The sequence below is a fragment of the Limanda limanda genome, chromosome 7, assembly GCF_963576545.1.
Source record: "Limanda limanda chromosome 7, fLimLim1.1, whole genome shotgun sequence".
Lineage (NCBI taxonomy): Eukaryota > Metazoa > Chordata > Actinopteri > Pleuronectiformes > Pleuronectidae > Limanda > Limanda limanda.
The window spans coordinates 21,190,578-21,217,639 of NC_083642.1; the positions used below are offsets into that span (position 1 = coordinate 21,190,578).

The following is a 27,062-nucleotide window of genomic DNA, read 5'->3' on the forward strand; positions in this document are numbered from 1 at the left end:
GACTCTGTTTGGATTATGTCAGATGCCTCCGCTGTTGTGATGAATGGGAATAAGAGCAGCCAGAAAGGAAGATGGTAAGGTGACAATCTGCTCTGTCTGCTGAGACCCTTTCACCTCCTCTGCTCTTGTTCACAGGATTTGGTATTTTCAGTGGTTTTAAGTGGTTCTAATAGCTGTCAATTTGAAACCATGTTTAGTTTAATCTCAGATTACATCTTTTCTCCGCAGTTGTGACAAGACATTGTACGCACCAGGTTTGGATTCCATTTGCTGACATGCAGTTGTGGATTGAACTTGTGTTTCTATGAAGCAAACCTCTCAAATGATGCTGGAGGTCAGCTCACAACACAGCATATCAGGATGTTTCCTGTCATGTGCCTGTTTGTCAGAGCAGGGATAAGAGATTTATATTAATCCTATATTTAAATAATATCAGAGTCGATTAATGGATCTGTCAATTACTACAAATTTTGATACATTTGATTCATTATTATTATTATTTATCAAGCAAAGTAATTTCGAACATCAGCTGATACAAGATTGTCAAATGTTAAGATCAAAATCATTTAATTTAGAACTTGTCACTCTTAGAACATGTTATGGGTATTTTCCAAAATGTTTAGACATTTTATAAACTGAATGAATTCAGGAAAATCACAAAAGTCATTATTTTCAGCCCTAAACATCTTAAAATACACAATCAGATTTTTTTAACACTCCTGAAAAAACTCCCTCTAACACACAGCAAACAAGACTGCTCTTTTTCAAATAGTCCCGCTGACTCATTTATACATTATGTCCTCACAAGTCGCCTTTTATGTTGAAACATGCACGCACTCTGTCTGTGTACAACATATAGCATCGCTGCCATAGCTCACGCTGGGCCGCTGCTCTTTGCCGGAGTGTTGTGATTCAAGGTGAAGGTCTCAGGTTACTGGGCGTTGAGGCATATTTCACAAACCAGCCACTGTATCTGCCTCCTTCCTGGATCCCGGCTCGCTGGCATGTGAGTCATTCAGGAGCCAGAACGGATCTGGTGTTCGGAAACCGTCCCACATGCAGCATCAAGGAGGGGATGTTTGAAATCAGTGCCGTCTGGTGTGTTTGATTTGCGGAGGTGGACGATTTCTTTTATTTGGGTCTTTTTGAGAATCTCGGCCCCCCCATGACTCCTGAATGAATCTACTGTCACACCTTCCTCTGCTGCAGAGACAGAGCGCGCCCCGTTTGTACATAAAGTTAATTTTGTTTGGCACTCACCGTCTGGGTGGGTGTTGTGTAGGGAGCTGAAATTTGAAAATGCCCGCTCAGCTCTACTGTTGGTTTGATTTGCCAAGACACACACTGCGTTTTGCGTGCGTCCGGCGTCGTACGTGTGTGTGTGTGTATTTATTTATGAATCTGTTTTCCCCACCCTGTTTCCTGCTAATTTACCATATCGTTGAAACCAGAGGCCGTTAACCCGACTATTCCTGCTTTGGGAGTGATCTCAATGTTTGGGTATTTGTTCCTGTGTTGACCAGGTTACACAGAGCATCTTTTCTCTCGCAGCAGAAAGACGTCTTGTCCCTTCCCGGTGACTCAATGGGAAAATACTCAACAGCTCAGTCGGCAAAAATACAAATCATTCCTCCGCCTGTAGCCTGCTAGTGTATCTACTGTTTACTGCTCTGCCTGGGCAGCATCTGCAGTCTGAGCACACAGCAACATTTCTCATGCAACTCAAAGACTTTTTCAAAGTGCTGAACTAGCTGATGTGGATCTGAGGCAACTTTTCAAAGTGTTGAACTCTCACGGGTGTGTGGACGTCTACAGAGTTCATTTTCTCTCTCTGAGGAAAACGTGCACTGATCGTTTCCCTGTTCAGGTGCAGCGCAGACTATCGGAGGTTTACTAATGAGCTTTAGTTTGCAGAGCTGCACATCATATGAATGTACTCGGCAACTCATGAAGCTTTACATGACTTTAGTCATTAGTATGTGACTGCACAGTTTCAGGACTGTGAGAGATGTAAAAGATTTGACGTTATGTATTTTAGCGATGGGTCTGATAAGCTTGACTTTGTGTGGTTCATCTTGGGGCTGGGTAATAAAATAAGAAGAAGAATTATCGCAATTTATTTTGTTGTTTGGAATATGACCAAAGTTCAATATATCGATATCTGGTTTGTTAAATAATTTGTTGCTCGTAAAGAAGAGTTTAAAAGAAATAATAATGTGACATTTCTGATCATTCTGCTGCTGTGAGTTACTGCTAAGTGCAACTGTGGACTAAATACAGATGAGATGTTTGTGTCAGTGAAAGCCCAGCAACGCTTCGATATAATAACACACCTCGTACACACACACACCGGTTAAAGATGTGCTTAGAGTCCTGGCTCATTCATAATTCCCTGACGTGGTTTTAATGACTTAAACACGGGCCTCGCTGCCTCCTGACTGCCACTTTACAGCCTCCCTCAAACCGTCCGCGTGATCGAGGCCGTCATGATTAGTGTTTGCCTCCCGCAAGCTCCAATTTGCTGATCCCTGTGAAGCTACTAAATATAACGTCTGGCCTTCTCTGTGCCTCGGTGGTCATGTACTGTCGCTCCGCTCAACCAATGTTTATGTCCGGCCCCGGAGTCATTTGGTTTGTGCCGGTGCTCGACTGTCACCGGCTGAGCTGAGGTCGAGAGACACAAGATGTTGCACTCAGGAAAAAAACAACCTTTGGTGACTCTAAAGTCTAACACCACCGTATCTATAAGGTATGTAAGTAAAGCTCATCAGACGAATCTATCATGCTGCGGATTTCGATGTTTTAAAAAGCAAATTATTGGTAAATTATGTATTATTATTATTAACAATTTAATTTAACTATTATTTGTTTTCCCCCGGGAAATTAGTGAAAATGTCATTAAACACCACAGCACAAAAATTTGAAACCTTCTTTAATCTGGCCAGCAGGTTTTACGTAATTCTGCTGATATACTATATATGATGACAGAGTGAATGTGCAATATTGGACTTATTTGTTTTTATTCATCTCTATGTGATCTTTTGCTTCAACATGTGCTCTGGCAAGGATAGCTGTCCGATTTTGTTGTATTTGATACACTGACAATAAAGGTCTGTCTATCTTGAATTATCAAACAAACAAACCGACAGGGGAGGGATTAACGGTAAATTGAGGATAATAAGTCATTTGAAATGGGTAAAGACGGTGCCTGGTGATGCTATTCAGTTATTTAAATACATTTGTAGTAGTTATAACTTATTCTGAGTGTAATGTAACTCCCATTTATTATTATATATTTATCAATTCTTAGGTCCTGTTTTTTGCAATGGGTGAAATTCGACCAATGAATAGGAAGCAACTATCACTCAACACTGCATTTCCTTTACTCCTTTGTTATACACCTGCCCTGGCATAGTTGTGTTCCCTGGTTATTACAGTCAAAGTTGTGCAAGAGCTCACACAAATCTTTTAAACATGTATAAAGATTGTAACATAGTGAAGTCTTTATATGAGTCATAAGAAAGATAAAGAAGAGGTTTCTGAAAAGTCTTCACTGATTCCACTTTTATGAAATTAACTGGGTTGAATGGGTTCCTTCTTTCTTTCTGTCCTGCAGCTTTTCTCTGTGTGGGCAGTGGGAATTTAAAAAAAACTGCATCGTGTCCGCTCTGATGAAAAAGCACAGATGTAAACACAGGAAATTGATTCTTTTCATGATTATTTAGAAGCTGTGTCAGTGTCAGGAGAAACTTTGATGTTTGGCCAAACCACGTCTGTGGTGCTTGTTGAGCTTCACATAGTTCTCAAGCTTGTTGTTGAGGTAATATTACACAGAGGGAAAATTTGTGAGGATATTTCATTAGACTCATAAACTGAGGGAATGTACAGAAGTTATATAAATGATAAGAAGTAAAAACATGAATGAAAACTGCGATTCTTTGGACAAACTACATTATAATAGTTTTCTACTTTATTCTTTCATTTCTTTACCCCTTAGCACTACCCGTAAATGTTCTTATATATTACCAGGATTGAAATAATGAACGGTTCTAAAAGCTAATGTAATGTAAGGTAATGGCAAAGTTGATTTAATCCAACATCCCTGCTTCAAACCAGGCCGGGGAAATTTGCTGTATGTCACCTCTATGTCCCCCTCCCCAGATTTCCTTTCATTCGTTACCAGATATAATGAAATAAAACTTACTTTAAAAAGTTGCAGTTTAAGACAAACTGTATAAGGGGATAGATGTCCCCACAGGAATGTACTGAGTCACCATGAATTATTTCCCTTCATTGTAAAATATTTGGTTCTTGTCCGGGCAGGAAGCTGCTCGACATCAGGAATGTACAAAGACTATTTCTGTTTCATAATGACACTGGACAGAGATATTCAAACTGTCTTCTGCTCCCACACTGGGACATCTTATCCACAGCAATGTGAGCGTCGTCATTTATTTCAGTGGCTGAGGGAGAGAGATCCTGGTGTTTATATAGAGTCGTGTGAATCTGCAGCAGCAGTATGTCGCCCGGGGCAGAGGGACGGCTCCATATACGACCCCCTCGTACACAGCATACCGGAAATAGAGCCTCAAATAAACACATTATTAAAATACACATATACACACGTAACAAGGCATTAATGGTTTTTACAGTGTTACATTTTCAAGTCTGCATTTAAATCTATTTGTGTGAGCAGTGACCAGTGCTGCTTGCCGCTGACTCATATCAGCAGAGATTATCAAATTAAGATTTCACTCTCATTTTGTAAGCTTCGGGCCTCTTTGTGTGTAGTCAGTCAGACAGTTTCCCTCTTCGGCCACATCCACATTACTGACCCCGTTTGAGTTAGAAAACTCCGGGGCAGCGTTTCAGACTACAAGCAGGAACGAGATGTTTGGAAGCGATGGCGTAGACGGTCACGAGCCGGCCTTCGTCAGGCCCCTATCACCTGACCCCCTTCCAGGAGACAGCACCCAGCATGAGCCTTGGCTACCGGTGTAGAACCCAACATGGGTGATCAATTACAAGGTTGCTGACCCCTTTGTCTTTGCAGCTGTTGTATGGACCAATTTAAATGATTGGTCGGCATACCTGACTGTCACTAACTGACCCGCCTGCCTGTGCAGACCCTGCCGTGCTCGCACTGTATGACCTGAGAGACGCACACTTAGCCTGGCTTTGACACGAGGGCTAATGGGGGGGGGGGGGGCGGCGTCATGTCAAACCCGAGCTTCAAGGTCACGTAAATATACATTTCAAGCTGCACTTCAAAAGCTCCAAAATCAATAAAAGGTATATGAGCTGTGAGTGGAAATTGGCCATTATTCATTCAGTGCTTCTGAGCTTGCAATGATTCTCGTGCAGCCGCCTTCCTCCTTCTCCTCCTCCTCCTCCTCGTCTTCCTCCTCCTCCTCCTCCTGCTCCATGTTATCACAATGACCATCGCTGTGTTTGGTCCCAGCAGCAGGGTGTGGCAGGACTGACCCCAGACCTCTGAGTCACTGTGGGGGTTGCACGCTGCCTCAGAGTCCAGCGTTTTTAGATGGTAATGTAACAAGATAAGACAGAGAGGGTGGTGATGAGCATTGTTGCTTAAGAGAAAAAAAAAGAGAGAGAACAGGCTGTGGGACGTACTTAAGAAAACCGTAACCATACAGGGACAGAATACAAAGTCACATCATGCAGTGCCAATCCTGCAAGTCGTAAGGCCAGTTGAAGACAGAGAGTGCTGTGCTCTTCCTTTCCAATGATCAGAGGAGGAGGTGAACGACAGACAACACGGCTGGAGAGGCCGTCTGCCAGTGTTCGGTCTGATGGGACAAAATTCATGGAGTACACCCCTCTTTGGTTCCATCTGCCTTGTCCATGTTTGTCTTTCTTTGTTCATGCAGCTGGGAACATGCAGAATGATTTATCCAAAAGAAAACCTGAGTGGACATTAAAAAAGGCGATTTGAACTTTTAAAAATATGAACTGGATGCATAGAAAATGTGAATGCCAGTTTCTACAAATTTCGAGAATTGGAGGAAAAGATGAATACCACTGTCCTATTTGAAAAGGAATAAATAAACGACTCTTGAACCTCGGAGCATTTCCATGTGCCTTCACTGCCTCTGTCCTCTCACACTGACATTTGTGTAATGTCATACACATACTGCACCTGGGAAAGAAGGGAACCGACGTTCATACTATGCGTTGACATTCACACATCACCCTTCCTGCTGCCATATATCTCCCCAGCAGAGTCTTTGCGCATGAATATACATTAACCCCTGAGGCCTGTTGCTGTGGCCTTTGGCAGGCTAAATAAAGCAGGGCCTAAAAGTGGGTAGCGGGCCATGAGTTCAGGTCAAAGGGAATGTGAAACCATAAACCGGGAGGCTAGCTAGCCTTGAGACCAGCCATCACACACTGTGTTTACTTGGATGTTTGCTGTCAGGCGGGCGGACTATATGTTTAATGATGAGCATGGATTGTTTGTGTCTGCGTAGCTATTCTCTCAGCAGGTCACGAGGTTGAGGACAAGGCCTCTGTAATTTACTGTAGGACGTGAGTCAAATGAAAGTGACTCACTTAGTGTCTTGTTGTTTAGCATTGCCTTACATAACAGCGGCTTTAACGAAATGGATTTTGTTGAGATCTGTGGTAAAAAATTATAAAGACAAAATTTATTTGTAGAGGAGAAAAAATTAGAAGTGCACATACCGTAAACAACAAGGCCCAACAGTCTCCTTGAATTGCACACATTGATAAATATCAATTCTCTAACCATACCTGATTTATTTTCAGCATTATTCCATGTGAAATGTCAAAAACGCCCTTTCTCGCAATATAAAAACTAAAATCATGGGTCTGCTACTTTATCTGGATCTGTGCCAAAGTGTAATTTGGTTTCTCCTTGACCAATGTCCCATCCTTCCACTAAATTTTGTGGAAATCAGTTCCGTAGTTTTTGCATAATCCTGTTCTGAAAGAATCAGAATATTTCTCTTAAGCCTCAAAATTGTTTTTTGCTCCTTACTGAAGATTGTGGTTTTTAATGCTTTTTTTTGGAGCAGAGAATGACAAACACTTGATAAAAATCCAAAACATTTCATAAATCTGAGGTAAATCAATAATTTGTTATGAACTGTTCTTATATTGCTGTTAATGAAAATGATGTTGCGATAGGTATTGATATTGTTTTGTCGCTCAGCCCTAGAAGTGACTACGGACTATTGATCACCAGCCACAAAACATGGCTCATCTACCTTAAAACTGATGAGCGATGATTTCCTGATGCCTCGGTTTTCTCTCTCCTGTGTTTCCAGAACTTTGATTCTCTGGAGGACTCGATCCAGAACCTGCTGTCGGTGCTGTACCCCCCCTTCGAGGCCACCGCCCCCACACTCCTCAGCCAGCTCTTCCACATCATTGATCGTCGTTATCAGGGAGACGCCCTCCGCTGCCTGCTGGACTTTCTGGTCCCAGCCAAGCACATCTTAGACACTGTGCAGCAGGCTGCATGTGTAAGTCCCTGCCTTGTGCACTGTGTGAGTCTAAAGAGACATATATACACCACAAAGCTGAACAAAGATCTTATTGTCGGACTTAAAATGATAATAAAAAAGACAAAATATATTGATATACTTCAAATTTCTGAAATCACATCCTTTCCTTGTCCTTTTAGGCTCAGTACTCTGATGCACTCTTCTGCTGTGAGGGCTGGCCTCTGTGTTTGCGGGACCAAGTTGTCGTCCACCTTGCTCCCATCAACCCCCTCATACTCCTGCCTGGTGACTTTTACCTACAAGTGGCACCATTTTGTGACCAATCAGCTCGCATCGTGGTGTGCAGCCTCTTGGAAGAGGCGGGGCTTAGAGTAGAAGTGGTTGAGGAGACCCCGATCCCTGAAACTTCCTACCCTTCTATATTCAGCGGTGAGTGGTTAAAGGAGATCAACCAGGGCCGCCATGGAACGCCCCTGAGCCGATGCCTGCTTGCCACCGAGCAGGGAGTGTTGAGGTTACCATGGGAACGGGTGGCCGTGCCTGATTTGGTTGACGTGCCACAGTGTGCTGGGAGTAGTATGGCCTCTGTTCCTCCTTCATATCCTCCTTTACCACCTCCTCTTCCTCCTCCACTTCCTCATTCTTCTGAGAAATCTTCGTCGAATCGTTCATTTCGTCTTTCACCTGCAAAGAAACCTGCACCAAAAGAGTGCAAAGTAAACGTTCAAAAATCAACCTCAGCATCTTCTTCACATCCCACCGCCTTCTCTGTGGAGACGAGAATATGTCCAGGGAAGCACGGCATCGCTGTGTCTCTCTGCCGGGTGGATTCCACTGCTGCCTCTTCATCTAGAATTGTCAAAGTGAAAGAAACTGAAACCGAGCACAAGCCTATTGGCTGGGTTTCCCCAAATACATGGGACAGCCGCTTCACTGGGTCAGGTTCAGACACAGCGACAAAAACAAGTGCTGCTTCAGGTACTTGCACCCCTGCAAGTACAAATACACCTAAAGCTGCAGATAAGAGTCTGATTGTCTGTGAAAATAAAGGAGAAGATAAACATAAAGATACAAGCCGAGGGGGGCCAGCAGGCCAAGCTGCTGCTGAGGGAGAATATATTGATATTCTGCAGGCAACTATGCTTTTTTCTAAAGCTCAGTCAGTGACACGGGAGCAACAGAAGTTAGATTTACAAATGCAACCGCGCACACAAGTCGACGCACAAATGCAAAGATATCCACAAGGACGTGGACAAATGCAACCACATGCACAGATGGAGTCTTTCAGGCAAACACAGAGGCAGCTAAACCCACAGACCTCACAACCTCAGGGGCGTTCACAACCTTGGGTGCAGATACCTACAAAACCACAAACGCACAGTCATTCTAGATCAGACGCTCCAGTATCACTGACGCCGAACATGACCGCAGAAACAGGACCTCCATCGGCTCCCCACCATTCCCACACCCACCCTGACTCCCTGGAACCCTCTCAGTGTGTCCGCACCCTCCGCTTCTCAGAGAAACCCTGTACTCCGTGCATGAAGAGGAGACAAGGCGGTCAGGTCTCCCGAACTCAGGAGCTGAGGTGCCGATACAGGGACTCCTACCAGGCTGCTATAGAAAACCCTGTCACCTTTGGACAGGAGAGAGAGAGGGGGAATATGTTAGCTGTGGTGGAGGAGGATGATGATTTCTCACAGGGTGACGACAGACAGATGCCACCAGGGACTGAAACAGAGGATCCATGGTGTAATGTAGGAGGAATGTGGTGTGATCCTGGGATCCAAAACCAGCCTCCTTTATCTGTCAGTGGAGCCGTCTGTAAAGAGTCGGGAGAAAAAAACACTGTTCCATATTGGAAACCAGGAGATTCTAGCCCTGCCCCCCTTATGGAGTACAGGTGCACCAATCCTTTAAAATATGGCGGGGTACCAGAGCAGCCGGCTGAAACAACCACCGTGCCATTCAGGGAAACAGGGAACAGACACACTGCCAAACCTGTGAACGGGAAACATTTAGCAACTGGAGCGAGGATCAACAATCAAAACTTGTCAGATTCAAAGGATCCTCAACAGCCACACGTGACCTCTACCAAACACCATGGATTGCAGTGTGGTCCAGGTGAAATGTCAGGGACAAGCCTGGCCCTCAAGCCTCGTGAAAGATTAAGAAACAGAACCAGTTCCTCTGGGATGAGTCCAAACATCACAAAGCCTCTCACAGCGTTACATACCAGACGAGAATCCACATCCGATGGAAGGTGTTCATCCCTCTCCACGGCCGTGGTGGACACCTCGGAGAAGTGTGAACTGGTCATCGTTGAAGGACAAAATGTCAGGAGAAGAGAAAGTAAAAGCTCCTGTGCAGAGGTTCCCCAGCTGCATGTTGTCAAATGTAAAAACAGCACAGCCTTTGGGCTGGTGTCTCCCAAGATCAACAGGAGGAAGATGGTCATTCCAGGTAGAGTGATGTTGCTCTCGTTACATGTTATATGAGCTTGCTCTTTTCATTCGGGCTCAGTTACAGATAAAGCATCCTCTCTCTTCAGGTGGTGCTCAGCCCAGCAGTACATCATTAACCAGCAGACAATGTCATCAGAGGGAGAACCCGTCTCAGGCAGATCCACCTCCAGCATCAGAGACACAGAAGATCTCCCAGCATGCCTCTGCTCGGCCTAGACCCAACCACCTCCCCCTGGGATCCCCAGACCCCAGAGCCCACCCCCTCTACCTGGGAGTAGCATCACTCACAGGTAGGTTAGAGATGCTGTAAAATACATCAACTACCACAATACTAATTATAAAACGCATAGGTGGTTGGGCAGCTGTTGAAGAGCCAACCACCTACAGTAGTTCTACAGTAGGTGGTTGGGAGGGAGAAGCTGAATAAACCAGGTGCTTTCAAGGCGAGAAATTGATAAACTGCATATATTTCTCTTCTCTTCTCCTTTTTGAGATTTATCAGGTGTTTGGTGAAAACCCTCACAAAGAGACGACAGCATTTGAGCCGTTCCTGATCTCTCCCTCTCTCTCTTTAACCCCTGCAGGCGGCAGAGACAGGACAGGCAGGGCTATAGTTGAGCTCTATGGAGAGCACCCAGGCTGGAGATCAGCTGTAACAAGCCAGGAGATCTTCCACATGCTGCTCTACTTCCACTTGATCATCAGGTAACCTGTGCTTCTCATTCAAATACCAGTAGATCAATGAATAAAGCAAGAAGCAAATCGGACTCAGATCTAACTGATCCAGTTAAAGATTACAACAAAACTGAACATTTATATATGCATACTGAAGGGACATATCTGTTTAGCTATAAACATATCTGAGACCGCTCCATTGGGCTTTGATTATGGGGCGTGTTTCAACCGCACCAGAAAAAAAAATGCCTCTTCGCTCAATTGGATAGACCTACAACCAATCAGAGCAACGTAGTATGTGCAAATGAATCCCGTAGGAAGGACGGCAAAAACATCTTTTCGATCTACAAATGCCTTGATCGCGTTTCTCTGTTCCTCTTTCAAAATTAATGCGCTGTCGATGTCTCCTAAAACAGACTCAATGGCAGCATCGACACATCTCAGCTCTCCAGCGGCAGGCATGTTTGTGGAAAACAAAGTCAACCCAAGCGCTCTTTGATGACGTAGTTGATTACGTAACTGTTGATCATCTGTCCATCATCGTATAAAGCCCGCCCTGACAATTTAATTGGTCCGAACAGCTTCTGTTCGGAGATAATTTCTCGCCATCGGAGCCACTCCAGACCGAACTTCCCGACCAAAAAATGTTGTGGGCGGGGCTAAGTTCGTCTGGCACCCAGGCTAGTGTTTTTGGGTTGCCCATCCCAAAACGTTTTTTATCTTGTGAACACGATATCTCAAGAATGCCTTATGGAAATGTCTTCAAATGGTCAAAAGTCAGAGTGACCTCCCAAAATAGGTATTTGCCCTCTGGATCCTGATATCTCATGTCTGCCTTTAGAGAATTATTTCATAGAAAAAGTGTATGTGTTTTAAAACTGCACTGTTAGTGATGGTATACAACCACAGGGCAGTCATTTTATTTGTTCTCTCTGTATATAGGAGGGAAATCAGAGAAGCTGGGATGACTCTTATATTTGATGCGAGGAAGACAAATCCTCCGCCACAGCTCTACAAGGCCTTGATGACGCTTCAGGTAAGAAGGTCACACGTTTTTGCTTTCAAGCAGATCAGATTTGTTCACGTTCACCAGTTAGTCAAACATGGAATGATAGAAACACTTTGTGTATTTGTAATCAAGCATACAATATAATATATTGTATAATACAATATTATTGTATAATGATATGCAATGTGATGTTTAATAGAATGACAGAATATATAGCTATTTATGCAAGTGTGATCACATTTTCTAGCATGAATATTAATCTTAATTTAATGAATTGACTTTCTTTTTCTATTTCAATTTATTTGTCCTGATGAATAAGTGTGTGCAACCCAAATTTAAACATGTTAGATTGTGGTTGTTGGGGATTACTAAGTATTAAACTGATGCAGGAGCAGAGTCCGCTGGTACTGAACAGTTTGGTGATGCTGGTGGACAAGGACAGCCGCCTGCGGCCTGAGAGATGTCCAGGTGTCCAGGTGAGCTCTTCTACCATTTATTTTAAAACACTGCATATCGAGGAACACCTCTGTCTAGTTCACTTTAAATCAGAATAAGCTTCATTATTGTCTCTGTTCAAAGTGTATTTCTAGGGTTTTTTTTGTGTTTTTTCCGTTCATAACTTGAGAAAGTATAACTATAAGAGTGAGTTTTTAAATTAACACATTTAAGTTAAATTGCAGTATTGGATTAATTGCCATGAATCATTTAGTTTTTAGAGAATTACCTTTGCAAAATGTATTTATACCATTTAAAGTCATATTTTTTTACTTTCTGTTCTCTTAAATATAACCTTGGTTTCTCGTTAGACTTATGGTTTCAATTATAAAGATTGACTAACAAGTAAAATAATGATTCACACTTTGGCTCTGGGGAGCAAGGAGGTAATGTTTTCAATCCTGTCCGTTTGGTGGTTGTTTTCTTTGTTTGTTTGGAACTGATTTCCATGAAACTTCCATGATGTGATATGGGTCAGTGAAGAATCCTTATATTTTAGTGCAGATCCCTATCAGGGGTCGTATGGATCTTGATGAAGTACGTTTATTGAACTGATTGTTTGCTTCCACTGTCATTCTTGTAAAGCTCAGTGCTGGTGTTTCTCTGACCTTTCTCACCTTGAGCAGACGGACATGGTGACGTTGATGAAAGCCTTGCTGAAGCTGGTGGAGGGGAATCAGCTGAGCTCCCGCCTGGACGGCACACTGTCTCACAGCCACTGTGACTGGATAGAGCTGCACCAGGTGATAGGGTCACCTCAGAACAGTACATTACCTGTTCCCTGCTCCTCCTCTTTAATCAGGTGGGGTACGAGTTGACTCATTCAACCACTCGCATATTAATCCCTGTTCACATCTTTCATCCCTTAGAAACTTTTCCCATTTGTATCTGATCTTCACGAAGCCTCCAGCCTGCTTCTGAATGCCATCAGTAAGGTAGAGGAGCCCCAGAGGACAGACACTGTACAGGTACTTTAAAGATATAATATGTAACCATTCTTCATTAAAATGTCTAAAATCAACTAGAATTGTTATATATTTTGTTGACCTGTGTACTTACGTTATCCAAAACGTTTCCATCAATAATTAAACACAGAGAAATTCCAAATTTTACTGAAGGTAATGGGACATTACATTTTGTTTGCCTATGAACTGCATCATATCCGCATTACCTGTGGCTTCGCCTGTCTCTGCTAGAGCTTTGACGTATGACTAAGTAAAAACAAGCTTGTAGTCAGTTCACCAGTCTGCAGTTTTTTCCTTCCACTGTTTGTTTTGGTCACTCTAGTCGAAAAACCGTTATTCGCTGCCTTTTGCTGCGAAAACTTGAGTAAACGTGAATACATCACCTCATCTGTGAACATGTTTTCCACCTGAGTCGCATCAGGTAGATTTTCATTGGCAATGGTGGTTAAGAAAATAACTCCCATGATCCCACACTGCTTCACAACGTCATCAAACTAGGTATTTTGTTATTGTTTTAACTGAGAGACCCCTAAGCTGTCTGAATTTCGTATTCTACTTTTTGTGCATCAGTTTCCACTGATTCCACTAAAGGAAACGCGTTCAGGATAATTTAAAAAGGAGTCACTGCATCATGTGCTGATGTGTAGGTGCCTTTTTGTCTCACAGACTGTGCAGCAGTGCATGATGGACCAGAGGACTCTGATGAGGGACGTACTTGAGGACAGCAGATTGGTTGGCCTGCAGAGGGAGGGTGGGGCCATCTTGGCGAGGCTGAGAAGGGAGAGTGACCTCAAATACCCTCACTGTGAAGACCTCAGGTAAACAGAGGAACTTACCTGCTGTAATTACAGTAACCACAGTCTGATGTGGGTTTAACTGTTCGTGTGGCCTGTTACTCCTTGTGATTCATCAATCTTTCTGCTGTGAAATAAGCCTCTGAGCGAGAAACTATTTCTGATAATACCAGACACTACACTATGCAAACATTAAAAAGTTAAGCACCAAAAACCATGACATGGTCCAGCAAGACTTTTATTCAATAAAACCAGGAACAACATCACATATGACTCTGAAGAGATGTCAAATCTAAAACTTAAAAAAATTAGTTTTAATAATATTTGTTGCAAGGTAGATTTATTTCAGCCAGTGATTGTCTTCCAGTTAAATACAGAATAACAAAATAACGATTAAGCAACTATTTATTCTATGAAACTGTGATTTTATCTGAAACTGAGATTTGAGGGAGATATATTGCAATATTTATTGCTACATTATTTAATGACTGAAAAACAATAATACAGTTCGACAAAGTAGGAAACAGCATGAAGTATAAGATAAATACAACTGCTGAATGACTGCATAATGGGACAATGATGTCCAAACCTCAAACTTTTGGCCCTGATCTGTCTTTCCCTTCACGCAGTGATGCAGTAGACTCTGTGACGAGTCTGTACAACCACATGGAGGAGCAGGCTCACGTTCTGGTGCTGAGGTCCAACGTGTCCCTGGAACACCTGGAGTACCTGCTGCAGCTCCGGGAGTTGGAGGGACACTTCACCCAGGTACTGCACGTGAAACTACCTGACCATCAAATGCATCCACAGATCTTTTACATCCCTCTATAGCAAATGTTATATGACAATAGAGGTGATGGTTGTCTAATGTGAGGGAGACAACCACCACTACGTATTCCATATTATATTAAAATTATACATTATTCATTTCCTTTTTTTGGCACATTAGTTAGATTTCCTTAAATTTTTGTTCCTCTGCTACCACTTGAAGCTTGTGACAAAGAACTAGTTATAATGACTGTACTCTAATATTAGACTGAAGCAACTTTAAACAGTTTACATACATAGAAGACCTATTCAATTCATGTTCATTCATAATTCATCAAAATTAATGATTTTATACAAAGTAAGAGACTGTATATAGTAAAAGAACTAAATAAAACACATAAGAAGTATGACATATCCTTCAGTAAGAACATGTTTACTTACCAAATATCATTTTGCATCTTTCTGTCCTGCAGATGCATCATTGGTTTCATGTAGAAGGAGAGCGCCACCTGCTGGAGGCTGAGTCTGTGGAGGACTCTGGGGACAGAATGGAGCAGATCCTTAACAGCTTCACTGGTTTCCTTATTGAGGCAAATGTGCGTCTCTGCATCTGTCTGTGTTTGTATTATTGCCATTTGTCTGCCAGCTCTAAATGTCTCTCCTCTCCCTCCCCAGGACCGAAGGCACCACGCTATGTCGTTAGTGTCCGAGGCCGAGCGGCTGCAGCAGAGCGGCCACTACTACCCAGAGACGGAAGCATTCAGGACTTTTGTCTGCACCTTCAAGTCAGGCCTGGAGGAGTTCCTGTGCAGGGCCGAGGCCTGCGGCAGAGAGCTGCAGATCATGGTCAACGTGTGTGATTTTTGTGAGCAGGTTTGTATAAAATCAGTGTTCAGAAACTCTGGAGCCTTGTCTTTCCAAGTTTAAATCAGATGTCATTTGCATTTTCATATACAAAATTAACATAATATTTAAAGCTCTTAAGACAAACACAAATATCTTGAAAAAGTTCTCAAATAAATCTACTTAGTTACCAGAGAGTCCATGTGAGTAACAATGACACGCAGCCTTGATTAGACTAAGACCTGTTTCCTGCTGTGACACGTCATAATGTCTCCTATTCAAAAGCCTCTAGATAATTTATACATAGATACAGTACAGCTCATAGAACAGGATAGAGGAAGAACACACCAAATATTATATATTTATGTTGTTATATTATCATTTAACAACAGCAACCAATACGCGTCATCACTTACATAAGGAAAATGCTAGGAAATTAATGTATCTTTTTATTAAATTAAGCAGTTTTTAAAGTTTTACTTTCATAGAAACGTATTAAGGAAGCACTAAAATCACAGTTATATCCTACAGACAAAGATGTCTGGTCCACACTGGTTTTTATTTATTTGCATTTTTTTATTTATTTTTTACATCTTTTCCATGTATGATTTATTAAGGAGTTCAGATATACAGCTGCATTGATTAGATATGTATCCAAAAAAGCATTTAAATGTGGAATAATGTAGACTAAAATCCCCCTTTTCCCTTTTACAGCAATCATCTCTTACCATCTAGACATTGACCCAAATTGTGATATCACTAAAACCATCATTATTAGCATTTAAATTTAATTTAATTCAGATGACTGTATGTCATGTTAAAAAATAGCTACCTCTGTATGCGTGTATGATATGAAGTAAAAAATAGATAAAGAAAAGTTTCCTCATACAGTATGTTGATGATTATCAATTAGTTTTTTACCGAAACAATTACAGAGCTGACAGATGTGCTGCCAAGTTTCTTTGTAAACTTCCTTTGTTCTCATGCAAATATCAATCAACAGGAAAACAATTTTATCTGTTTTACCCTACACTTCTTGTCGTTTTCAGAAAATTAACAATGGTACTGCTACATTAACATTTGAGTTGGTAGCTTTATAAAAACAAAGAAAAGGCAGTTTTGTTTTTTGTGTATTAAAAGAGAACCTCTCTTGCACACAGGCAGCAGCTCTGGCCGGCGAATGCATTGATTACCTGGACCAGAGTCAAACAAATTCTCAACAAAACCATCAAGACGGTACAACCACCAGTGCTTCACTGTCAGGAAACGACAACTCAATTCTTCAGACTTTTCAAGAGCGGTTTCTCCAGTTCATCCCGGAGAGGTTTCAGGAGGTGAAGGCTCAGGCCAGCGCCCTGCAGGGCACCAGGGGGATGCGGGTGTGGAACGTAGCCTGGCTCAGGTGTCAGGAGGCCAGGCAGCAGCTTCAGGAGAGGATGCAGAGTGTGGATGAACTGCACCACCAAAACCCAGAGTCGAGCAGCAGTTATGAGTGTCGCTATGTAGATGTGGTGAGCACTAATATTCAGACGACGTCACCCGGTGGACAGAATCTGGTGGTTCAATCGACCCCTGGTCCTCGGCACCCCCAGTGGGAGGGCATCGTGTCCGGGGCGGTGGATTTGGGGAAGAGAAAGCCGATCATGGGCAGCAACAGCACTAATTCAACCAATGTAGCCGACTGTGACATCATCATCAAACCTGAGGATCCCAGTGATGCTGGAACCAGCCAGGGGTCAAAGGTCCCTCCACAGTCACCTCACAGGTAATACAAATCATTGGTGAGTGGACTCATCTCACTTCATTTGGATTCAACAAGAGTATTTTATTCAAACAGGGGTGAGCCTTGATCTCCTTTATCGCGAATCAATTTCTTGCTGCAGCACTTGTTTCCTGACTCAGCATTTCATTTTTGAATAGTTCAGGAAGGAGAACAGAGAGAGAGGCGAGGAGGAGACAGACGAGCAGAGCGAGGAGAGAGCGGGATGCTGCCGCTCTGTCCCAGTCCCACACCGTCGGCTGCCAGTGGTTTCCATGGGCGCGAGGCCTAAAAACGAGGTCGGTGAGCCAAGACTCGGGCTCCACGGGGGCGGCGACTGCAGGGTCCTCCACTCCCCCGGAGCAGCGAGTCCGACCGCCATCGTCCTGCTCCCACCACGGTCAGCCGTCCTGTCGGATTCTCAAGGAGGCTCAGAAGTTCCAGATCTCCCGCCACGGCAGCTTCTGCTCAGAGGACTCCTGTCTGAGCGAGCGGGGGGCTGCAGGTGGTGATGGGTCTCTATGCTCCAAACACTCCAGCCTGCCCATAGGGGGCAGATATGAGGGGGCCTTTTATTTGGCGAATCCTCAGGAGAGTGCCAGCAACGCTCTGTAAGTTCATAACATCTTTTCTGGGAGAACATGAATTTAAATATATGAAAAATGAGAATTGAAAATGATATTTTGTTGAGAAATTCCATGATATATTTTCTTTTCTCTAATGTTGTTGAGTCTTAATGAGATCCCATGCACTCTTTTCTGTCTCTAAGCTGACAGTGACGTGCTCCAGGTATCTCTTTGCTTCTCTTTTTTAATTCAGCAACATGGATGGATTATGTAACACGCCCACGATGCACAATCCTGTAGTGGTTTCTAACAAAGTGAACATGCTCAGTCAACTGTGAGAAGAGACTTTCCTAATCCATAGTGTTGTCCTGTAGTACCTTAGCACACCTTTGCACTTAATTTAGGCTAAGATCAGGTTCTTTTTTCAGCTCTTTTCACGTACAGATTTCATTTTTTAAAATATATTGCTTCTCCTTAGAATTTCTGTGTTTCAGCTCTTTTGTGCAGGCGTGAAACATCTGCTCTCAGATTTTTTCTTCTGCTCTTGGATTTTTTTGTGCAACAAGTCAGTCAAAATTCACCAACCAAGGGAATACAAAATGAATCGATGACAAGTGAAGTTGTCCCAGGTTTTGAGTTAAAACTTTACAAAATCTGAACATGAAATCAACAAGTCCCGCCCTGAAAGAGAAAGACCTGCTCTTAAATAGAGTGTAAAATAAGAATATTTAAAAAAAACTTATACGAGAGCAGAGGAGTCACATACTGAGCAATAAGATCCCTCTATTTTTGTGCCCAGGGACCTGTCGTCTCGTAATCCATCCATGTTCAGCATGTTTCTTTATTATCACAGTGGATGTAGAGAGTGTTGATAATGATGCATTAATTAAGTATAAATCACCTCACTTGGTTTGGAATAGGAACTTATACTTTTGGTGGACAGAGGACAAAGGTGACGGTCACTGTAATAAAACATTAAGAATTAGTGTGATAATGACAAAACTGTCTCATGGGATAAAATGATAAAAGGGTGACGTTTCATATAATATATATATATATCAATAGGTCAAAGGTCATCTTCACGTTGACGTCTTAAGGTTTTGTGAAAACACTTTTCTAGGCATCGTTCAACTCAGAAACATAATAACCTTATCTCCTGCAACTCATTCTTAAACTCGTCCCAGGACCAGATAGCAGGAGAACATGGAGAAATTAACAGTAAGTTAAAAATGTTCACGTTATTAATTTATCAATCTTCTCCCATCAATGTTTCAGAAGACAAAAAGCTTATGCTGATCTAACTAATCAATACGTTTCAACAAGGACAGGGAAACGATTTTAGATTAAACAAAACTAAATTATTTCCTAGTAATATCTGGATTGAAATGATGCAAAAAAAAACACTATGCAATGAGTTACTTACCAATTCCACTCGCTAATAACTATTTCATTAGGTATCATGTTGAAATGCTTTTATATAGATATGGTTATTGTCTGTGTTTGAAGTTGAATAGATCTGTGTTGTGTTTGTGTCATCAGGAGGCTGAGGCGTATCCTGGAGGAGCTGGTGGTCACGGAGAGGGAGTACGTACGATCGCTCAACTACATCCTGACCCACTACCTCCCCCTGCTGGACAGACCTGACATCCCCCAGGACCTCAGGGGCAAGCGAGGTGTCATCTTCGGGAACCTGGAGAAGCTTTACAACTTCCACAGCCACTACTTCCTGCCAGAGCTGGAGGCCTGCCAGAGGGAGCCGGCCATGGTGGCCCGCTGCTTCCTCAGACATGTGAGTAGTCACTGTGCAACTAGCAGCAAATTAACTGTGTATGTTGTATATATTTTTTTATTAATGTGAAAATGTAGTTTAATAATATTTCTCGTGATGTGATGAAACCAGAAATAAACTTGTACAGTAACAAGTCTCATAATGTCGATGAAGGTCAATGAATCCATTTTATAGCACATGAATATGTGACTGGTAAATCAGTTTACTCTGGTGTCTTAAATAAAATGTGTTCTCTTATATTTCTGACATTGGTTGTGTCCACAGAGCGAGAGCTTTGGCCTGTACGCTCTGTACAGCAAGAACAAACCTCAGTCAGACGCCCTCATCCTGCATCGGCGCCACGACATCTTCAAGGTCCGATTTTACTTCCTGTCTCTCTCTTAACGCAGCAACACAAGAGGTTTAGTTTTCCTTCTCCTCTCCATCTTTCTTACGTTTTAGAAAATCTTTCATTTATAAATTTTGTAATTTAATTTTAAAAACACTCTCTGATGAGAGCAGTCATCTGGAGAGGATGATCTAATTTTTTTGTTAAGCAGTTTCCAGTTTTCTATCACTTGATCACATACTCCTTTAGTGGATTCAAATTGACAGAAACTGTTTACGTCTTGTATCAAAGGTTTAATGTAGTGCTGCATGTGCCAGCACTACATTACAGCTTTGATATATGACACATTAGCTTACGGTACATTGAGTATATTTGAGAGTCTGTAATCCATACGACAGACAGTTACTCTGTAGTGAGCAGTAAATCGAGATCATCTGACATCACTTTATTTTTTTGCTACTACTGTAAGATGTGATGCATTGCATTGTGGGATTATGGCAGAAATCATTATACATGCCTTTACACATATTTACACAAAGTGAACTATGACACTAACGTTTTCAGATCTTGTTCAAGCCCTTAAAATGATTTTCAACACAAGTTTGTATTAACAATTCCTTTGGTGTATATAAAGAAGGACGACGTATCAGCTGTCAATCATGACATATCATCCAGTTTTTATACCAAGTATCACATTTAAACCAAACCTACTGGAAAGATTATCACTTGAACAAATGGCCATGTGATAAGTCCACAACAAAAATGACAGATATCGTATTTTGATTTCTTTAGTTTTTTAGACTTTTTTGTCTGGTTCTCCCATCCATTACCATGGAGGAGGCAGGGTTTATAACCTATATGGCAATCAGCCACCAGGGGGTGATCAAGAGGATTTGGCTTCACTTTTTCAGGGAACTGTCATGTCGTCCATCTTTATAAACAGTTTATGGCCTCCTGCAGTTTCCCATGTTCCATTTCAATCACCTGGAGTTAGTCTGTTTGTTGAACAGTTTCTGACTCTGTGAAAGCATTAGCTCCATGCTTCATCTTCTCAGCTCTACAGTCCACTTTGTTCCCCCCCACAGAGGAAGCAGCAGGAGCTGGGGGACATGATGGATCTTTCATCCTACCTGCTGAGGCCCATCCAGAGGATCAGCAAGTACAGCCTCCTTCTGCAGGACATGTTGTCTCTGGCTGGCTCATACAGACCAAAAGACATGATCCAGGACACACTTCTCGAATCTTCTGTGTGCGCACAAAGTGTGTGTGGCCAGGGTGTGTCTGTGCCTGATCTGACGAGCAGCGAGAGGGAGCGGGAGAGGTCTGAGATCCAGGCTGCTGCCGACTTGGTTCGATTTCAGATGCGTCACGGCAACGATTTGCTCACAATGGATGCCATCCAAGACTGTGACGTAAGATACTGAAAAGTTAGATCGACATTGTTAATACACAGAAGTTAAATGAAGTTAACCGTCTTTTCCTTTCTGCTATGCGGCTGCTCTCCTCTGTTCTCTTAGGTGAATTTGAAAGAGCAGGGCCAGCTGATTCGTCAGGATGAGTTCACAGTTTTCTTTAGGAAGAAGAAATGTGTCCGCCGCGTCTTTCTGTTTGAACATCTCGTCCTCTTCAGCAAGACCAAGAGGACAGATATCGGCAATGATGTGTATGTCTACAAACAGTCATTCAAGGTCAGCACAGAGAAAGCCTTGATGCTCAACCTCGATGTATTGACATATTTACTTGTCATAGTTCTGAGTTACACTTCAGTCAGACATTTGAAGCTTCCAGCATTTAAAGGTATCTAGTGGAGCCAAGACATGCCGTTGTGTTTTCTCTTCCAGACGAGCGACATTGGGATGACCCATAACTCCGGTGTGAGCAACCTGTGTTTTGAGATCTGGTTCCGCAGAAGGAAGAGCGAGGACACCTACACCCTGAAAGCCTCCAGCATGGAGGTGAAGAAAGCCTGGACCACTGATCTGGAGAGGATCCTGTGGGATCAGGCCACTCACAGCAGAGGTTGTTAAAACAACACTATACTGTGTATTTTCTTTCATTTAGCAGTGCTTTGCAGATCTAGACAACGTATTGTGAATATACTTAATGTTCCAGAGCTTCGTATACAGGAGAGGGTGTTTATGGGGATGGCCAGCAAACATTTCATGGACATTAAACCCAGCGATGCTGCGATTTGTGACCGAGCCGTCAGCTGTGTCCTGCCTGGGAGAAGTAAGGAGCTACACACACAACATTTTACTCTTAAGATCAATCTTAGCTTTTCTGCCACCTTGGTCCAAAATGAAATTACTTTTCATATTGCACCATCCTCAGGTCAAAATTGTATTTCTTGATTCCCATCAGCCTCAGCTATACTTAGTTTTGTGATCTTTTGCAAATGTTAGCATGCTCATATGCTTAACTAAGATGGTTAACACGGCAGCAACATTCCATCATCTCAAATCTGCAGATTAGCACTGTCATAGACTGTATATAAAGATGGACGGCACATCTTCACTTCCTCCCACTGTCCAGAAGTATCGAGGATACAAACGCTACCAAGTTGGGCCTCCATGCAGTGCACTTTGGGCATGGAGCTGACTTAGTGTGGTCACGATGATGCACAAGGTCGACCAATCTCGAGTCAGTCTTAGCTGTCAATCGTTACATCCCTGTATTTAAAGCATCAAATTACTAATTAAAACCAAGTTTGGTTGGAAAATGAGCAGATGAACATGCCAGTGTGATAACAACTAGCTAACATGACTTAAGTTAAACCATCTTTGAGAAAAAATTATTAAACATGAGATTTTGACTTTTCAGTTTGGTCCATGTCTCATCCACCAACATGGAGGAGGCAGAGCTTGTGACCTTCACTGCAGCCAATCACCAGGAGCTGCCACGTCGTCCATCTTTATCGACAGTCTTTGATTGTCATTGTCAGCAGAGCATGTTACCATGATGACATTAGCATTTAGCCTCACTGAGCCACTATGGAGGCTGATTCTCATTCTTTTAATTTAATTACCTTTTGACAGATTATAATTCAAAATTCCAAAAGTATTTTTCAAACTGGCTAACAAAGAAACTACATTTAACAAGTGTATTTGTGAAGTAACTGCAAGTCATGCTTGTGTCCTCATTGCTCACTGACCCAGCGCATCACTATCTATGTGTGTCGTCAGTCCCTGTGGCGTGTTGTTCTCACAGGGGCGTAGACTATCCACGGCCAAACTCCATTGGCTCTGGCAGCACGGCCTCCACCACCCTCAGCCAATCGTCTTCCTCCTCCGGCCGGGGCTCGCTGCCCCCTGCTGGATACCCCGGGAACCAGTCGCAGGGATTGGACACCGGTCCGGCCATCTGCTCCTTCCCTGAGGCAGTGACTGACAATGAACTCAACCATCAGCATCTTCATCAGCATCTTCATCGTAACTGTGCGCAGTGGAAAACTCATCATCCTCTATGTGAGTTATTTTTGCAGTCTTTTAATAGTTGATATGAGAAGGTATTTGTAAAGTCAATGTAGATGTGCTAATTCTCAGGCACTCTCTGGTGGTAGCAACACGAATGACACTAGAAAACAGCAAGACATGCACTCCCCCTGAATTGTCCCCAATAAATCTATTCAGTGTCTGGACGATGTTATGGAACTTGATCTGATCAAATTGGATACATTTTCTCGTTCTTTCAAAAAAATGCACAAACTTCAGCCTTTTCTGTTTCTCAAAGTGTTTGTGTTTCTGCGTTAGTGGACAGCACCGAGTCATCTGGGGAAAACATCAATGTCTTGAGCAGCTCGGACCCCAGCTGCCTGTCTGCCATTGGTGGAGAGGCAGTGGAAAACTCCTCCTCCTCGTTCATGTCCCAGAATTCCAAGCTTCGCCTACCACTGAGTCGGACGCCGAGCCTGAGGAGAAACAGCTCACCGGTGATCATCAGAAAGAAACCAGGTGTCGCGCCCAAACCTCAGCATCTAGCTAATGCCCAGGTACAAGTGAACTTAAAATAATGAAATCTAGTAAATTGATATAGATACAAGCTGATGGCTATGGTTTCTATCACATGTGGTTCTGCTTATATGTCTTAGAGTTTGAAAAAAAAGTTAAAAAATCTGCTCTTGAATGAATTAAAGGACAAGTGTGTGGGATTTATTGCAACCAACTGAATATCTAGTCCGCTATCCTCCCCTTCCAAGCCTGTAGTAGGAGAACCTTGGTTAAAGTAAAATCGTGGAGGGTCCCGTCCCCTCTAGAGCCAGTGTTTGGTCTGTCTGCTCTGGACAACTGTAGAAACATGGGGGTGCAACATGACCCAGTGGAAGATCCGCTCTCTATATAGATATGAACGGTTCATTCCAAGCTAAAAACATTACTAATAAAAAACTATTAAGTCATAATCATAGGTATTTTAATAGCACATCTTTGTGTTTGTTATCCTGCATTTCAGAGTGAAGAAATTATAATCGTAAAATCAACAGAAGTGTAACCCTGGATTCCCTACAGAAGGTAAATATGTCCTAAATTATATTTTAAAAAACAGTCATATTGAAAGTATAGAGGTTATTCTGCATCTTAATTGTGAGTCTAAACTTAAAAGGGAGAAACAATATATACAATAAATTATTTCAAATTTAAGCCTACCTGTCTGAGTACCTGACCTACTATTTCTATAGTTATTTTATTAAAGAAACCAATCCCATTTTTAAAAAAAAATAAAGTACAATATTTCCTTAATCCTCTCTACTAACATTTTTTAAATGATAAGTTCGTTTTTACAGTGCTTTCTAACGAGCTGACGTGCAAAGTTTTTAAAAGAGAAACAAAGCCGTATTTTATGATTATTATTATTATCAGTGAACAATTTGTGCTTTAAATATTGTTGCAGATTTTTGGACGGCTGGATCCATTCAGTCCTGCACATCTTCTGGTCTCTGAGGGAACTAGAGGGCGCTCAGAGAGCATGAACCTCCGCTCCACTATTTTGCAACGGTCAAGAAAGTGAGAAAAAAAATGTCTGGATTTACGGCAAAAATGGTTCGATCTTTCCATCCAGTTTCGTGGAAATCTATTCTGTGACTTTTGCATAATCCTACTGACAAACAATCAATTAAACCAAAGAACAGGGAAACACATCGTGTGGCCAAACAGTCATGAGACGCAGCTTTGTGGTCACATGTTCTGGTTTGCATACCATTACAATACATTACACACAATCTTAACCAGTATTCACAGAATATGTGTCTTTAGGTGCCTTGGTTCTTTACCGCAGCAGAAATATTTCCATCATCAGCAATGTTTTTTAACTTTAATATTGAACCAAGCTTAAGATGAACCGATCCGGTGGATTAAACATGAAGAACATAGCTTATTGACATACTCAGCATAGGAACCTGTTTTTGTGTTCAGTGAACTAACCATGTGTTTTTATGTGGTTAGCTGTCATCTGTTAGCTTCAACATTTACTGACTATACTGTTGTTTAGAGTGAAACATATTCTGCAAATACATACATGAGTATCAGGTATATGTGTCATGCTACAATAACACAGAATGAAAGAGTTTGTGTTCAAGGGATACATTTGTAATGCATGTTGTTGGATCTTTTGTACTGTATAGTGTGTACAGTTAGCAGTGGCAACTGTATTTGAGAGAAGGAGAATGCACTTCAGTTCTGAGACAAATATGAAGTGTCTCTTTGTGCTGCTGTGCTACTTTTCATTTGATTTACCTGCAGGCAAAGTGTTGCTAAAGAAGCATTTGTATCAGCTGGACTATAAATGTTTTGTTTACGAGATCACAAGGGAAACTGAGGTTCAGTTCATGGCCAGAGCTGTGGAGTGTTCAAGAGCCCAGGACTGGCTGCAGACCCAGACTTCAGGAATGGAGAAACACGTGTTTAATAATAAATTGAAATTAATTAATATATGAAGTTATTTCTACTTTTGAGCCATTTTTTTCTCACAGTAGTTCTATAAACGGACAGACCACTGGCTCACGTGTTACTGTTTTCACATCTGGATATTATTTATTACAGTAATTCGTTCTCTTCCTCATAAAAGCAACACAACAACTTTGTATTAACAGACAAAATATGGCTGTACGCTTACAGGCAAGAACCACTTCCTGTTATTAAGGGTCCACTAATTGTTCCATACTCATCAATGTTCCAGCTTCACCCACATGAAAATGACTATTACAAAAAAGGTATTTTCTCTGATTATTTACATACATTTTGTTGTATTTTGTTTGTTGTCTTTATTTTTTAACAAGTTATTGATGGAAGGCATCACTTTTTTTTCATGCAAAATGTACAGTATGCAAATGATGACTGGATCTTTGATGGTCACAATGTCGACTTTTATTTATTTTCCTAAAAACCACTGACTTTTAATGACCTGGAAGATCCATGTGTTTTCTGTTCTCTGTAACTCTTAATTTATGACTTTTTCTGTTTGTGTAAATGCAGAGTCTGTGCAGTTATTTTTTCTTTCTTTCTTTCTTTTGTTGGATTGTTTTAGTGGAATTTGGAGAAGGTTTTGTTTGGTTTAACCTCTGAACTTTGCACTACCTTTTGGAGGTGATGTGACTGCATGAGGATGTGGTACCAATGTGATGATGCTTCACTTCCTTATTCCACAGAGTAATTCCTCAGACAGACGGACAGCTGCAGACACTTGTTTCAAAACTTTGTTTGCCACTGTGCAGGTTTTACCTTGGCACAGACACCACTGCCCAAAATAGCGGTCTGCTATTTCCATTCTTTCTTTTCTTTTGATCTGCAAAGTGTTTGATAGAAACTGGATATAGTCATGTTGCAGTTTTATGACCTTTTACACAACATCCTCCAGTAATAAAAAAAAAAATGAAAGTGAAAAACTCATGCTGACTTGACAAAAATGTGTGAAGTAGTTTTCTGTCTACATTGAACATATTGAAACAAGTTTCACAGTTGGACATGTTCCTGTGTTGCATTATAGCATTTAAGCTGTTATGACTCATTTTGAATTGCAACCTTTTGTTGATGTTGAATCATAGAGCAATTTATGGCATAGATAAGCCATGTGAAAAATAATTTGGGGGTGGATTCTTTTTTATAGTTATAGAAAACATTAAGCTGT

At 41.9% G+C, this 27,062-nt stretch overlaps 1 protein-coding gene across 1 annotated transcript; it reads left to right on the forward strand.

Annotated features, from left to right (window-relative positions):
- The first annotated feature begins 8 nt into the window (after positions 1-8).
- On the forward strand, positions 9-26,822 carry LOC133005063 (uncharacterized). The gene is made up of 27 exons (XM_061074650.1): positions 9-74; positions 7,311-7,508; positions 7,670-8,468; positions 9,012-9,953; positions 10,042-10,245; positions 10,540-10,660; positions 11,573-11,666; positions 12,029-12,115; positions 12,761-12,877; positions 13,004-13,102; positions 13,766-13,917; positions 14,523-14,661; positions 15,135-15,251; positions 15,337-15,534; positions 16,665-17,269; positions 17,425-17,874; positions 19,369-19,618; positions 19,883-19,972; positions 21,032-21,132; positions 21,247-21,358; positions 21,464-21,634; positions 21,788-21,965; positions 22,059-22,175; positions 23,129-23,410; positions 23,696-23,934; positions 24,393-24,451; positions 24,831-26,822. Exons 1-26 carry the CDS (start codon positions 72-74, stop codon positions 24,429-24,431), a joined length of 5,904 nt encoding a protein of 1,967 aa, XP_060930633.1. The 5' UTR covers positions 9-71; the 3' UTR covers positions 24,432-24,451; positions 24,831-26,822.
- Positions 26,823-27,062: the final 240 nt, after the last annotated feature.